General features: G+C 46.9%; 1 protein-coding gene across 1 annotated transcript in view; it reads left to right on the top strand.

Annotated features, from left to right (window-relative positions):
* The first annotated feature begins 2,703 nt into the window (after positions 1-2,703).
* Positions 2,704-16,719, top strand: part of RFX7 (regulatory factor X7) — a 104,605-nt gene continuing 90,589 nt past the window's right edge. Inside the window, exon 1 of the mRNA XM_056115596.1 lies at positions 2,704-2,846. Within this exon, the coding sequence (XP_055971571.1) occupies positions 2,704-2,846 (143 nt within the window). The remainder of the gene's footprint in view (positions 2,847-16,719) is intronic.

Below are 16,719 nucleotides of genomic sequence, written 5' to 3'. Positions count from 1 at the left end.
CAAACACAGTAATAAGTCTCACAATGGAGACGTTACTGGTGCCCGCTCGAGCAAATTGATGAACAGCGGGAGGACAGGGCTACAGACCATGCATTTCATCCACAGTCCTCTCTGGAGACTGTAACCAGATACATCCTCCATCCTCAGGCCTTCCTCTGCCAGCCAGGCCTGGTGGGCCTGCTCTTGCCTCCACCTCTGTCCCGGCTGCAACGGCACTTGGCACTACCCTCTGTGCAGCACGGCCACTAGAGGGCAGCCCCGGGCTGCGGCTCTGCTGAGACCCCTAGTGGCTACTTGCGGGTGGCGTGACACTCGACTGGAACCTCTTAGAAGCTCAGAAGTTGCACTCGGAAACTCAGCCTATGTGACACCCGGCAGCGACCGAAACCATGCAATAAAAAAGACAAGCCTCGGTTCTCAGGCCTTCAGCAGCCAGTTCCCTGGTCTCCTGGGGGGAAATCTCGCAATCCCATGCCTGGGAAAGCAAAAAAAAAAAAAAAATCAGAATCTGGGGGTGGTTCTTGACAACTTTCCCCAGTGCCTTTTGAGTTCCTCGTCTTCCCAAGACATTTGGAGCTTCTAGAATGCCCCACGGGTGGCCCTGACTTTTCCATTGACCCGCGGGTGTCAGAGGGATTTGAAGCATCTGAAAGACTTTTAAAACCCGGCTCTCTCCTGTCGCGAGCAGGGTGCTCCCAGAATGGCCGGGCATCCTCCCTAAGCTTCTGTTTCAGGTGTGGGCAAGAATATAATCGTCTCTGTGAAGTGCCCGTACGTGGCACTTCATGAAGGAGCAAGACTGTCCTCTGCACAGCTCGCCCATCTGTTTGGTAATACCAAGCAAGGGGCCTCTTGCCTTGACATCCATCAACATAGGTTCAACATAGAAAAAAACGGACTCATCACTTTGCGTTTTCCTAAATAGAAACTAGTAGCGACTCTGGGTTTATGGAAAAGGGGCGCTGGCCCGTGCAATAATGCAACGGGAGGCAAAAAAACAAAAAGGAATAGGCCTGGGCCGCTCCTGGAGGGGTCGTGTTCTGGTGTGGTTTGGTTCGGTGTTGGGGCGACAGCAGCACCGGGCACTCCTGGTGAGGTGTCCTGGCGATCGAACCCCGGTCTGTCGCTTGCACGGCCTGCACTGTCTGTCCCCTCTGTCCTGTTACCTCTCCTGCCCAGGCAGGTGTGTCGCTTCCCTTCCCCAGGTAGGAGCATTCCGGGAGAATCCGGGTGCGGTGTCTGCGGCCCAGGCCCCAGGGCACTGCAGCGCAAAAGCAAGAGGGCTCGCAGCCCAGGCCAGAAATGCAGTTTTCCGGGCCCCGGGGCCCCGAGCCAATCCACGCCCCCACCCCCCAAGTCGGAAAGGTCGCAAGGCCTGTCCGCGAGGCCCAAAGTGCAGGCACAACTGGGCGGTCGTCGGGGGTGGCCCGAGGTCGGGAACAGGGACGACTCGGCCCTTCCAAAGGGGCCGAGTCTTCCAAGCCCCCGAGCTCCGAAGGGCCACGGGCAGGCCCGGGAGCAAGGTCAGCGCGAGCCGAGCAGCTGTTGCATCTGGTGCCAGAGACCTTGGCCGCGGCGGCTCCGCCCGGGCCCTCGGGCCTCTGCCGCCCAGCCCCACCGAGGGACGCGGGCTGCGGCCCTTAAAGGGGCCCCGACTGGCAGGCGGCCCGGGGCCCAGCGGTCACGGGCGGCGCTGGGGGCGGCCGGGGCCAAGCCGGGGTCCGCGTGGCCCGCAGGCGCGGCCGGCGCCGGGGAGTGCGAGTCGGGCGCGGAGCGGCGAGCGCCCCCGTCGGCGGAGCGGGGCGGGGGCCGGGGGTGCCGGGGACCCCGCCACGCCGCGAGCCGAGCTGGAGACGCCCCTGATTGGAGCCGCGCGAGGGGCCGCGGCGGCGGCGATTGGGTGGGCCGAGTGGGGCCAGATGCCCGAGCCGGGGCCACCGCGCTCCGCGCCAGCCGCTCACCGACGGGCCGGGGGGTCCCCCTAAAATCAGCGCGTTCCCCCTCGGCATCTGGGTTTGTTTTTTTTTGGGGGGGTGGGGGGGGGAGGCCTGCTGCCTCAGTTTCCCTCGGGAGAAAGCCCTCCTCCCGGTTTCGCCCGGGCTGCTCGCCGGCTCCCCGGCCCCGCGCGCGCGCGCGCGCTCCCCGCGTCCCGGGCGCACGCCCCCTCCCCCGGCCGGGCGCTAGGTGTCGGCCGGCGCGCGGGCCGCAGTGCGGCTGCGCGCTCGCTCCCCGCCTCGTTCGCTCGGGCGCTCGCTCGCTCGGGCGCGGGGCCGGCGGCGGCGGCGGCGGCGGCGGCGGCGGCGGCGGCGGCGTGGGGAGTGGCGCCGAGCGGCCGCGCTGCAGCAGCGCCGCAGCCCGCGGGCCCGAGAGCCAGGCCGAGCCCCCCGCGCCGCCGCGCCGCCACCCCCGGCCGCCCGCGCCGCCGCCGCCGCCGCGGGCCTCGGCCCCGGCCGCTGACGGAGCGGGCGGCGCGGGGCGGAGGGCGCCGCCATGCCCGGGCCGCGCTGAGGCGCCCGCGCCGCGCCGCCTCCCGGGGATGCCCGTCGCGCGGCCGCGCAGGCGACGCACTCGAGCCCCGGGCTGAGGCAGGCCCGGAGCGCCCGGCGCGCCCCCACCCCCCCGCCCTCCCGTCCCCGCGTCCCTCCTCCTCCTCCTCCTCCTCCTGCTCCTGCTCCTGCTCCTCCTGCTCCTCCGCGGGCCGCGATGGCCGAGGAACAACAGCAGCCGCCGCCCGACGCCCCCCCGCAGCCGCCCCCCGCCGCGGGGGTGGCCCTGCCCGCGCTGGTGCCCGGGCTGCCCGGGAGCGAGGCCAGCGCGCTGCAGCACAAGATCAAGAACTCCATCTGGTAAGGGGCCGCGGGGCGCCGGGCGGCCGCTCGTTGGGGACTCGGGCCGGGGCTGGGGTCGGGGCCGGGGCCGGGGCCGAGGCCGGGGCGGGGGGCGCGGCACCCGCCCTCGCGCGGCGCCGCCCGCGCCCCCCTCCCCAATTGCGTGCAGCCCTGCCTGCTCGGCCCGGAGCGCCGATGCACGAGCATGCACGGACGCGCGTGCGCGCGCGTGTGTCGATGTGTCTGGGCGCGCGCGCGTGTGTGTGTATGTGTGTGTGTGTGTGTGTGTGTGTGTGTCTACGCGCGTGCGTGCGTGTGTGTGTGCGCGCGCACGCCCGCCCGCGTGCAGCCCTCTTCGGTTCAGAATGCAGATGCACGAGCGTGTGTGTGCGTGTGTGTGTGTGTGTGGGGGGGGGGGGGTATGCGCACGCGCGTGTGTGTCACGTCGGTGTGCAAGGGTGTGCAAGGGCTCTGGGGCGAAATCCACTGCGGATGCGTGTTCGTGGCGTGCATTGAGGACTGGGGGCAATGGGCGATGGGTTCACCCTCCTTTTGCAGTCAAACGGGGAGAAGTGTATTGTGAATTTCACCAGCCTGTGCGTACGACTATTAATATGCAGCAGAAAACCTAATGGGTGTTCTCTGCTTTTCGTGCAGTTTTTTTTATTGTTATTTTTTTTGTGGGGGGAGGGGGCAGTCTGGTTATCTCTATTCGAGATTTCCTTTCCTCTTCCCAGGAGACTTATTCTTTGCATCGGTAGTGAAGAAGGACCCCCCCCCCTTTTTTTTTGCTTTAGTGTATTTTATTAGTGATATTTTATTTTAATGGGGCATTTTACATGGGTAGATGATTTTTTTAACCCTTTCATTTAAAAAAGATGACTTCTTTGATTTTAAATGCTTGGCCATTTTGTGTGTCTTCTTAAAATTTTTTTTAAGACACCATAGATCTCTGCTGTTTCTGTACTTGCGAGAATTTTCAGTATTTTTGCAGCAGATTAAACTCTGAAAGATTGGTGGCAGTCTTTTAATAATTAAATACACTGGGCTAAGTCTCTCCCCTGTTCCAGCCATTGCAAAGATTCTTTGAACATGAACTTGCACTATATTTTTGTAAGATACTTCATTAACTGACGTCTATTTTAAAGTGTAATGCTATTTTTAAAAGAGAAAGCAATATTTGGAACTGGCAAGTTCAAAAAATGATCTTGTGTTTTAAAAAGCTCTAATAAATTAAAAAATGAAATCATGCTGTTCCATTATTGAAGATTACTACTAAAATACCCACACTTTTTATATTGCAGTTAAAAATAAAAGTATTTCAAGGCAGCTAGCATTGCAGTACAATACTGACACCCTTAAAAATCGGTGGTGTTTAAGATCAAAATTACAGTTGTTTGATGGCAATTTTTATTATTTACTTGGCACACTTCCATTTTGTCCTGATGGTAATGTGAAGTAGGTCAGTGCAGGCTTTAGTAGCTCCATGCTACACAGTTCTTGGCAGTTAGCTGTCTTGCTTTCAGTTTTAATTTTTAAATGAAGTTTTAGTGTTTTAAGAGAGGTTTTTTGGGCCTTGATAGTTACATTGTGGTTTGGGGATGAGAGAGGTTTATTCTTGAAATAAAGTCTCCTAAGCCCCCTGAAACTAAAGGAAGAAGTGGTTAGTTTCTTGCTTACCATCAAGAAACTAATGATAGAAACCAGAGAGGGATTTTTTTTTCCCCCTCTATTAACTTGATGTGTGTAACTTAGTGTCTCTGAAATTATTAAGTTGAATGAAGCTTGTCCTTTTACATTATAGCCAAGGGATGTTCAAGTTTAAAAAATAAAATCTTTCCAAAAAGCCAGTTTTTAAAAATTGAATCAGCAGTGTATATTTTACTCACTGTGATATCAATGGAGAAAGGAAATGTCATATTTTAGAAAGAATAAATGTATAAGCAACTGAGGGATTGACTAAGCCGAGAACAGAGTGCTCTTTTGAGTAAAACACGTGATTTAATTTTTCTTTTATGGTAATATTTACACATCGATTCCAACTGAACTTTGCTGACTTTCATTTGTAGAACCTACCCTGAAGTAGAGCGTATTTATTTCTGTTGTAGTGACATACTGACTCATGTTCTATTTTCAGTGGTTGAAATCTTCCTTGCAAAAAGGATCTTTAACTAATCTTTGAAACTTTAGAATAAATATTAGCGAATAACAAACATTAGTGTAGATATTCAATATGTATCTTCCCCCACTAGATCCAGTTTGTGTCATTTATCACGATGCTGTGTAAAACAAGGATATTGAAAAGTGAAAGTTCCCTTACACCCTCTTCTCTAGAGAAATTGTATGCCTATATGAAATTACAATTTGAACAGGTAAGATTGCAGTCCTTTAATAATCTCATTCCACATATTTTGAGGCAATAGTATCTTTTTTACCAATTATATTATCTGATGATTAATTAATTACCTAATATGCTCTGAGAAATGATCGGTTTTGTACCGTTTCCCATATCAACTTTTGGTTTTATTAGTAACAAGAATTCTAGATTACCTTACACAGAAATGTTGCATTTAAAAATCAAATAATTTTTGCATTTAGCTTCATCATAGTTTCTCATCATAGTTCCATAGTTACTGGAACTTGTAGATCATAAACAAGTCTGTACTTGTCCTATTCTACAAATATAAATATAGTGTGTGATGTAGGACTTCACTTGGACAGTGATTTATTATCCCAGTTTGTAATTTATTAAATCATAAATTCTGTTTGATACAAACATGTCCATTGTAATTTCAATTGTTAGATACGTCTTTGAGAAAAAGGTTAGTCAGAGTTGAAATAAAAGAACTTAATGAGATAAGGATTAGTTTAGCTTTCTTTTTTGGGGGCTTGTTCCACACCCAGTGATATTCAGAGCTTCGTCCTGGCTCTGCACTCTGCAGATACTACAGGTAGTGCTCGTGGGACCGTCGAGAAGCTGGGATTGAACCCGGGTGGTCCACATGAAAGGCAAGCACTGTACTCATTGTACTATCGTCTGGCCTCAGGAACTAGCTTTCTTACGAATTGGAAATATAATGTGTTTTTAAGGCAGTTGCAGGGAATAAAGGTACTGCTAATTTGATAGCTTTGTAGTATTTTCCTAATGTGTTGATGAATATCTTCATACTAAATCCAAGGTAGCGAGTTATGCAACTGTCCTTTTTTTCTTTTTTAATTTTTATTAGTGAGACACCATGAGGTACAGTTGTAGACTTAAATTTTTGTGCTTGGGTTTCAATTGTACAATGATCAAATACCCATCCCTCCACAGGTGCCCATTCTCCACCACCACTGATCCCAGTATCCCTCCCACCCCCCATCCCCCCATCCCCCCTATCCCACCCTGCCTCTGTGGCAGGGCATTCCCTTTTGTTCTCTCTCTCCTATTGGGTGTTGTGGTTTGCAAAAGAGGCAATGGGTGGCAATCATCTTTGGTCTATAGTCTACTTTCAGCATATGCAACTGTCTTGACCTTCTTCACTTCATTCCTATTAAATGGACATTGGTCGCAAATAATGGCATAAGGAGATTTATATGCATAGGTCTGTTTAAGTACTGAAAATGCTATAACAGTGTTACTTATGTTTTAGAAATAATAGGATTTTTATATGAACACTTCACTAGAAAAAGAAAACTAGTAACTCATGTCCTTTTTGAAATGAAGATTACTGATAACCAACAAGAAAATTACTATCTAAAGTTTCTTCCAGGTTCTTTGACGTACATGACTTATTTTTAGTTATCCTCAAAAAATATATATATATTAAAACAAGTTTTACCTTTTTCTTATCTCCCTGTAACTACCTTTGTTTTTAAGGAAACTTGTAATTAATTCAGACCAAAACTTCCCTTTTTGAGGTTTTTTTTTTTTTTATTATTAGTGAAACACCATGAGGTACAGTTGTAGATTTACAATTTTTTGTGCTTGGGTTTTGATTATACAATGATCAAATACCCATCCCTCCACCAGTGCCCATTTTTTACCACCGTGGATAATATTCCCCCCACCCCCATTCCCCCCATCCCACCCTGCCTCTGTGGCAGGGCAATCCTTTGTGTTCTCTCCCTCCTTTTGTTTGGGTTTTTTTTGGGGGGGGCACATCCAGTGATATTCAGGGGTTACTCCTGGCTCTGAGCTCAAGGGACCATATAAGATTCCTGGGATTGAACCTGGGTTGGCCTAGTGCAGGGCTGCTTGTACTACCCGCTGGACTCCACTCCAGCCCCCCCCCCCCAATTTCTTTTCTTTTCTTCTCCTTTTTTTGGGGGGGGGGTGGTCATACCCAGCAGGACTTACTCCTGGCTCTGTGCTCTGGAATTACTCCTGGCAGGTCTGGGAATGGGGGTGGGGAAGACTGTAAGGGATGCCAGGGATAGAACTTGGGTTGACTGCCTGCAGGGTAAGCGCCTTCATCGTTCTTATCTTTCCATCTCTTTTATTTTATTTTGTTTAGCACTATACCTGGCAGTGCTCAGGAGTTACTCCTGGCTCCGTGCTCAGGGCTTATTCCTGGCTCTTGTGCTCAGAGATCACTCTTGGTGGGGAACAGGTGACCTATGTGTTGATGGAGCTAAAAACTCAGGTTGACTGTGTGCAAAGCAAGCACCCTAACTGACTGTACTGTTGCCCCGGTCCCGCTTTTCTTTCTGTTTTTAAAGCAGTTTTATTTGAAAACTGTTGGGATGAAACTAATGGAAAAAAACAGGATAGAATTTCATTTATGATCTGTTCTGCTTGCTTGTGGCTATTTTGTTTTAAGAATAAGCACACTGGGGCTGGAGCAATAGCACAGCAGGTAGGGCATTTGCCTTGCACAAGGCTGACCCGGTTCGATTCCCAGCATTTCATATGGTCCCCTGAGCACCAACAGGAGTAATTCCTGAGTGCAAAGCCAGGAGTAACCCCTGGGCATCACCGGGTGTAGCCCCCCGCCCCCCGGAAAAAAAATAAGCACTTTGTGGCCTCAGGTAGAACTAAAGGGTTGGGCCCTTGCATACAAGCCGCCCTTGTGTAGAGCCCCAGAACCACATCTAGCACTGGTAGGAGTGATCCCTGAGCACAGAATAAGGAGTAACCTTGAGCACTTTGGGATTTGCACCCACCCCCGACAAACAAAAATAATTGCACCAGCATGTGTGGAATGATGAACACCTTTGTAGTTAGGTTGTAATAGGCAACATAGACATTCAAAAGAAACCCTGATTTTTTTTTTCTTTTTCCATTTTGGGTCATACCCGGTGATGCACAGGGGTTACTCCTGGCTTTGCACTCAGGAATTACTCCTGGCAGTGCTCGAGGGACCATATGGGATGCTGGGAATTGAACCTGGGTCGGCCGCGTGCAATGCCGACTCCCTCTACTATTGCTCTAGCTCCAAAACCATGATGTTTTGTAGTAATTATTATACTATATTTAACAGATTTAGGGATCCTTAGAAGAATTGTTTTGTTATTGTTATTTCTGGAGCTATTTGCAGGCAAGACCTTACAAACCAAGCATTCCTTAAAAGTCAGAAGGTATATTATACACTCTTTAGAAAAGCCCACATTTAAAAAAAATTTCTTTTTTGGGGGAGGGGGAGTTTGGCCAAATGTGACAGTCCCCAGGGCTTACTCTTGGCTCTGTGCTTAGGGGTTCATTCCTGGCAGTGCTCTGGAGATTGTATGGGGGCCAGGAATCAAACCTGGGTGGGTTGGCCACATGAGGGCAAGTGCCTCACCTATCTCTCTGGCCTTGGAATCCTACTTTGACTAGAGCTAGGCAAGGCCAGAGCTCTTTAACCTTAATTTAGTTCTGTCAGTCACAGACTTCTGAATCAGTGCATGTGAGGCTTAGAATTACAATCAAAGTAGAATGATGTATATGGGTCATTTTGGATGTTTTCTAATGAAGCCTACATTGTGCAGTTTTATTTAGCTTTCTCATTACTTACAATGATCAGACAAGTAATCTATAAGATTTGTGTGGTGATGCAAAAGGAGAGAGAGAGCAAAAGGGAATGCCCTGCCACAGAGGCGGAGTGGGAGGGGTGGAGGGGGTGGTGGGAGGGCTACTGGGATCATCGGTGGTGGTGGAGAATGGGCACTGGTGGAGGGATGGGTACTGGATCATTGTATGACTGAAATGCAAACACGAAAGTTTGTAAGTATGTAACTGTACCTCACAGTGATTCACTAATTAAAAAAAAAAGATTTATGTGGTGATGCCATATTATTCCTGATTTTCTGCTCCAGAACTGAGTAATTCAGTGTCCTCCTTGTTACCGGGTTAGACTCTGTCTAATGATCATCAATCCTTCAGAAACTCCTGACTTTAATGCTTACTTTAATTGTAAGTCCATGGTCTTCATTTTGCTTAAAAATGAGACTGATAATCACACAGCTCGCTTTCATGTATTTTGGATAGTTGTTTGACATTCTACCTGCCCTGAGTTTAGCCTCCTATACCCATTCTATACTAGTGTTTGAAGTGCTGAGTCAAAGGGGAGAAAAGGTTAAAAACCACTGTTCTGTGCCCAGCTCACAAAAACCATAGGGTGTCTTTTTGCTCACTGTGGTTTGAAACTTAAGAAAATTTTCTTCCTCAGTGACCAGAAAGGCAAGTTAAGCAATTTCACATCCCTCGATTTTCTGGCCTTATTTAGCTTAATTAATGGATATGTCTATGTCCAAATAACTGGTCAATTTGTTGTCCCCCCTGCGAGGTATCTTGAACAGTGTTTCGTGCAGAAACTGGTTTGGTTTATATCTTACTACTAGATTTTGATGTTACTGGGTAGACGGAAAATTTTTGTTTCTTATGAAACATATACTTTGTTATTAAAAATATACTTTGAGTAAAAACAATGAGATGACTTTATATTATTAGAAAGATGATGTTAATAAGATTGTGCCACAAAAATAGTTAAAATGAACATTATCATTACCCACATTTGACACCTTAAGCAAGAAAGTGTGTGTGAATACTTACTTGGATACCTAAGTGTAAAAATTCTGTGCTGGATACTGATATTTGAGGAATGTCCTTATAATACTAAGGGAAATCGTGCAATAAAAATTCTCTTCCATGGCTACAGAGATAGTAAAGGAGGTAAGGCACTTGCCTTGCTTACGAGTGACTGTGGTTTGATCCCCAGCATCGCTGGGACAGTCACTGCCAGGGGCCGCTTCTGAGCAATGCAGTGTAGCCCTCAGAAGCAGATCTACTCAGTTGAAGAATGGGGGGAGGAGTTGACAGGTGCATTGTGTTCATTGTGGGGGAAAAGAATTAGACCTTAGTTTCCTTGTTTATAAAATCAAAGGGTTATACAAGATGGCTTTGGAAGTTCCCTTGGCCTTGATTTCTGTGTCAAACAAACATTGACAGCAGTAATAAAACCTATTGTAATTGCAGTGAGAGCCTATCAGAATTAGCTTATCACAGGTAACCAACACACTTTTAATGTACTGATTAGTAGGATTCGTCACCGTTTTCCTTGGAAGTTAAGCACTGTCAGAAAGTGGTACTCCCTTATTGATACCTCTGCCAGAATTCTGTAGTAAGAGACTAACTCTACAAATATTGATTGAGCATGTATTATATTTAAACTATTCTAAGAGCTATTATTGATGATATAGAAAATAAGTCAGGCTGTGTAATAGTCCCCAAGGGAAACTTACTCAGTAGCTGAAAGCTTGCACTAGGGGGATATTTGTGTGGTTGTCTATAAAGAGGTGCTCAGTACTTAGAAGCTTACCACATAGGAACTCCATCCTGTGGTAATGCTGTAACATTTTTAGATGGCATTGAGTGTTACATATGTGTATATGTAACTAATTTGGTTGAGTGCTGTTTCCAGAGTCTCTTAGTGTAGGGCTTTGCTTCACAATTTTTCCTCTTCGTCTTGGGGAGGTGTTTTAATGAGTAAGCATCATGACAGAATGATCTTCAAGCATAAAGAAGAGGACAGGAAGGTGGGTTACTCTAACTTTTGACTGGACTGGACCACTCTTAGCCAGGGCCTCCTTTTACCAGTGCCCCTGGTGTCTTTCAGTCCCCTTTTCTCTTTTTGGAAGTGTTTCAAGAGTTCAGGTTCAAGATGAGCCATTTGGACCACTAGGAGGTAGAACCTTTCTGCTCTTTCCAGCAAGAGAATGGGCACTGGTGGAGGGATGGGTACTCAATCATTGTATAACTGAAACCCAAGCACAAAAATTTCTAAGTTTACAACTGTACCTCATGTTATTTCGCTAATAAAAATTAAAAAAAAAAAAGATTAAAAAAAACCCCCTTAATCCCAGAATATAGGGAAGAGAAGGGAAGAAAGAGTAAAAAAAAAAAGAAGAAAGAAAGAAAGAAACAATAAGCTCGAAGGTTTTAGTGCACTTGATTGTTGGCTATGAGACTGTAGCACTGTCCTCCCGTTGTTCATGGATTTGCTCAAGCAGGCACCAGTAACATCTCCATTCTGATACTTGTTGTTGCTGTTTTTGGCATATCGAATGCTCCACAGGGAGCTTGCCAGGCTCTGCCATGCGGGCAGGATACACTCGGTAGCTTGCCGGTCTCTGAGAGAGACGGTCTCTGAGTGAGACGGAGGAATTGAACCCGGGTCGGCCGTGTGCAAGGCAAATGCCCTACGAACTGTGCTATCAGACTAGAAGACTAGTTAGGCTAAGTAACACTTAATCCACAGCAACAAAAACTTTGAAACATGATTTAAATTTTCTTTCTTGAGATTTCCTTCCCCACCTCCTCCCCGACACTCAACGGATTCATGGACTTCCTATTTGTAAGAGGAAATTAAAAATCTAATGAGGTTTGGCTAATTTTTCACAGTGCTTATCAAACATCTTTTACAGTAGTAGCCTATCCATATTACAAGATTGTGTGGGAGGTGAGATTGTATGTTTCTCCTATTTAAGAATGAAATGAAACCATACGGGTGTTCCTTACTGTTTGGTTCCTGAATTTGCAGAGGTCTGTGTGACAGATTTTAATCTGTTTTTTTTTTTACTGGGATTTTGGAAGCCAAGTGTCCATATGGTATGAAATATCTCCTCCAAATAGCCTTATTTATTTTTTTAAAGTTATCTGAACCCATTTGTAGTCCAAATTGGGATAGCATGGGTGCAGATAGCAAAGGATATGTATCCTGAAGCCCCCTACACCACAGAACTAACATTAATTTAAATTTTCATGCTCAGGCTAATGGATTAGCGATGCCTACCAAAGGCAAGGGAATAGAGAGGGATGGTACATCTGCCTGTAAACTGTCGCTTCTTCCTGAAATCTGTAATTTTTATAATTTGAGCAGTGAAAAGGCATCAGAACTGTTGGTTATCTTAGAGTGTCCCCAGGGCCATGTGGTTTCATGTGTGGTGCTTAATGCTATGTGTGGGGAGCATTTGGGATTGTGTTTTCCTGTTTGTACGCCTCCTCTTTCTCTGGTTTTCCTGCTTTGATCACTTGACAAGTAGCTACAAGAAAAAGGTGGGATTTTTTTTGGCTGGTTTAGTTTGCACCATCCATCAACCCTCTTCCTTTCTTTATTGTTTCTCTGCTTACACCTTTTGATGATTTCTTGACCTGCTACCTTAAAACCTAGCTTTTGTCTTAATCCTGCTCCTCCCCTGCCAGCTGATTTATTGGTCTAACTTTCAGATCCAACTTGTGGCATGGTTTCCACGCAACTTGCCCCATCTTGTGAAAAATAATGTATAAATTAATTTTTTCCAGTAACATAAGCTGGCCTTACCTACAATGAGGTAACTTTCTCATTTTTGAAAGTTTTAGGGAATGGAGCAATAGTTCAGCCAGTAGGGCGATTGATTGTCTTGCACATGGCCGACCGGGGTTCAGTTCCCAGCATCCCGTATGTTCCCCTGGGCATAGCCCGGAGTGATTCCTGAGTGCAGAACTGAGCATCACCAGGTGTGACCCAAAAAACAAACAAACAAAACAAGTTCTGGCTGAAATGGAATATTCTCATTTCCTTTTTTTTTTCTTTTTGGGTCACACCCAACGATGCTTAGGGGTCACTCTTGGCTCTGCACCCAGGAATTACTTCTGGCGGTGCTCGGGGGTCCATATGGGATGCTGGGGATTGAACCTGGGTCGGCTACCTGCAAGGCAAACACCGTACCCGCTGTACTGTCACCCCAGCCCAGAATATTCTCATTTATAACATGTAAGGTTCATAAGAATTCAGAGACTGTGTGTGCTTGAAATCAACCCTGCATAAGTAAATTGTCATACGACAATAAAACATTTACATGTGGGTGAGCCAAGACCTTGCCCTTGTTTTTACAATATATGTGTAATTAAAAAATATTTGATAGGAGATTCACTTCAGTGATACCTTGCTTATTAGTGAAGCTGATGCTTCTAGAATTTGGGAAAAGAGATCTGAACAAGATGCTTCAGGCAGTGTAAGTGAATCACTTTTCTGATTTGATTGCAATAATTAGATCTTAGTTGCATATGTATATAAGCAATCTATGAACTGAAATTTAACTAGAGATTATTAAGTGCATCTTCCCATTTTCTGAAGCAGCAGCAGCTTTTAATAAGCAGTGTTTGGGCAAAATTCTGTATCTGCAAGTTCTGAAGAAATGAGATGGTCAAAGAGAAATGAATGAGTGTACACTTATTTTAATGTTCACTCCATGCAGCATAGGGGTAGGTGTGGGAGGGATTTGGAGAGGAAAGGATTTTTGTCTGCAAAATGTAAGGTGCTGCCTTCAGTATTTGTTTCTTTTGCCATTTGGGGGGCTGCTCCCAGCTCAGTGCTGGGGATTGGGGATTGAACCTGGCAAGACAGGTTCTTTAATGCCTGTTCTGTCTCTCCAGTCCCTGTTGGGCTCTTGATTTGGCTGCCTAAGTGGAGTCGCATTTGAAGGCTTGGGAATTGTTGACAGTGACCTTGCTAATAAGGAGAAGAGGAAATAGCAGGGTGCAAGATGGACTTGACGGAGTGTGTGAGCTTTTTGCCATTACAATCCTTTTATCATTTTTTTTTATATTTGCAGGGGGTCTCTCTGAGGTGTGAGGGGTAGGAGAGGGTGGGGTGTGCTTCAGTATGTGGGGTAGGAGGGAGTGGGGGTGCTGTGGTGTGTGTGTGTGTGTGTGTGTGTGTGTGTGGGAGGGGGGGTGGTTCAAGCTTAGCTGAGGGGGTCCAGGGTACTTCCTGTAAAACTCAGCCCAAGCAGACCACACAGTTCAGTGTGAGGGTCGCCCTTAGGGGCTGTTGCCACTGAGGTTTGAACTCCAGTTTGGGTCACAAACCTTGCATTAAATGTGCCCTTCCCACTGCGTCTACCTCACCCCCCAACTCCCCTGGAAAGTTCACTGCACACACAACCGACTCGGGTTCCATTCCTACACCCCATATGATCCCTCCAGCCTGCCAGGAGTGATTCCTGAGCACTGCCAGGTGTGGCCCACCCCATTCTCTTTCCCCCAGTACAGTTTCATGTACAGAGCTAGGACTGAGAAGGAAAGGCTGGCAGCTGGGGTCATGCACCCGGTAGGATTCAGTGACTTGATGGCAAGACTGAGAGTAGTGTTTGCTGTGCGGGTCAGGCCCTCTGTCCTGTGAAGCTGCCGTGGTGATTCCTGTATCTGCCTAGTCTCCAGTTTGGATTCATCCCTTTCCCAGTATCTAGGGAATTCTTTCTAAAGTGCACTCCTTTTTTTTTTTTTTTAATTACCATTACTGTGCTCTCCCACGGGCTGGGGCTGCTTTTCTTGTGATGCTGTGTCCTTAAAGCACATCAGTTTTTGTAGCAAATCGGAGTTGATTCAGTGACCATTGATAGTCACAAGAAAAGTTATTAGGGGAGCCAAAGAGATAGTACAGTGGGTAGGGTGCTTGACCCGCTTACATGGTTGACTCTGGTTGGATCCCCCACATCCCAGATGGTCCCCTGAGCCTTGCCAGGTGTGTGAGAGCACAGCCAGAAGTTAAGCCCTGCGTTCCTCTAGGTGTGACCCAGAAGCACAAACAAAAGTCATTAAGTGAATGAAGAATTTTTCAAGACTATAAAGAGCAAATATGCAAATTTTTTTCCTCATGATAATAGAAATTGAGCAGAAAGAAAATAGGATTTGACCGCTAGCAGAAAGGAAATATAGTGATGTTCATCCTACCCCTAATTTTGCTATTTTTCTTAATCCCTTCCCCTGCCCCTTGGTTATTATCTGGTTCTGTTATATAAACCCCCTTCACTTTTGGTGGAATAATTTTGGACATACTCTTTTCTGCTTTGAGGCTACGCCCTCCAGTCCCCAGGACTTACTCCTGGTTCTGTGCTCAGGAATGGCTCCTAATGATGCTTGGGGGGGTTGTTTGCAGTGTTGAGGATAAACCAGGCAAATCTGCTACTTGCAAGGCAAGTATCGTAATCACTCGACTGTATTGTCTATGCAGTGTGTATTCAAAAAACGAATTCAGCACTCTCTCAACGCCTCCATTCGGTTCGGTTCGGTTCTGTTTGTTGGTCTTGGGTTGCTTCCCCCACCCCGACGTCAGTGGCAATGTGCGGTCAGAGGAGGAAACAGGGGCAAGGCTGGTGGGTGATCTGTTGCAGTTTATTCCAATCTTGCTTCTCCTCTTCCTGATTCTCAATGCCCCTCAATTCTTCTCTCCCTGCCCATTCTTACAGCCTTAGTTATATTCCCAAATCGTGATGGCTTGGGGTAGCAACTGCACAGAGGTGTGATCGTACAATCAACAGATTGTAAAGTCCTTCCCTCAGGGGAAGTTTCTCCTGGGACAAACTGTCATCCAGCAAGACGACTCCCCTAAGGGCGAAATACCATCTAGGGGTGTATTTCTCCTTTCCTTTGTTCAACAACCATTTAAACATTCATCTTAATTATACTTCTTAATCATATTAGTCATTTTGTGTGTACACAGTAAGAGATACATTAAGCTTATAGGGCGACTCCTGGAGACATCTCTCTGTAGATCTCAGACTACAGTGCTCAGGCCAGATTAGTCTTTCCTAACCCTAGCAGGGTCCTAATCCAGTCGTTACTTTTTGGACCATGACAGAATTTGTCCATGACCATGCTCTTTTATAGTTAAGTATTATGGCTCTTGCCTGGAGCATTTCGATGCCAGGGTAGCTCACAGCTTGCCCGGGGTCCATCCAGCCCCTCATCGGGACCCTGCTTTTGGGGTGCTAGGAGCTAAGGGCAACAGGGTTTAAATCAAGAAGACAGATAGCCAAGCTAAGGGCAGCTTGGCTTAAGTCAAGAAAACTGATAGCCAGGAGTGATATTATTTGGAGTCCGTTAACTCCCAAGTTACAAAAGCATAGCATTAACTGTCTTCCTGTGTCTATACAAGAAGGGCATTGCTCTAAAGTAAACTATGCAAAAGGACGTAAGGGAAGGAGAAAAGCAATATTTTCCTTATAATACTGAGATTACAAAATCAGAGATTTCTGAGGAATTTGACTTTACAGGTCACAGGTACTGCTTAGGGAAAATGAGTGATTAATAGGTAAAGAAAGCAGAGAAGTTAAACACGGAGAAGATAAACACAGAGGAAGGGGAGTGCCTCGGGAGCACTGTGAATGGGTGCAGTCCAACAAACCTAAGCTCCCTGTGGCCAGGGAGAAAGGACAAACCAATGTTAAAGTGTTTAGAGCTATATTCCAACAATGCAGCATTTGAATATACTTTTCTTTTAAAGTGTTACATGTTTTTGTACATTGGTGGTCAAAAAATAGTATGCTTTCCACACACACGCACACGCTTTACTGTATAACCTATATTTTCTTGAGTGGGCAAGTTCCTTCTGCTTGGAAAAGACAAACAAACACAGTGCTGCCCACCTTCTTCATCTCACTGCCCGCCCCC

Source organism: Sorex fumeus, unplaced genomic scaffold (assembly GCF_029834395.1).
Source record: "Sorex fumeus unplaced genomic scaffold, SorFum_2.1 ptg000029l, whole genome shotgun sequence".
Taxonomy (NCBI): Eukaryota; Metazoa; Chordata; class Mammalia; order Eulipotyphla; family Soricidae; genus Sorex; species Sorex fumeus.
This window is presented reverse-complemented; position numbering and strand designations above follow the sequence as displayed.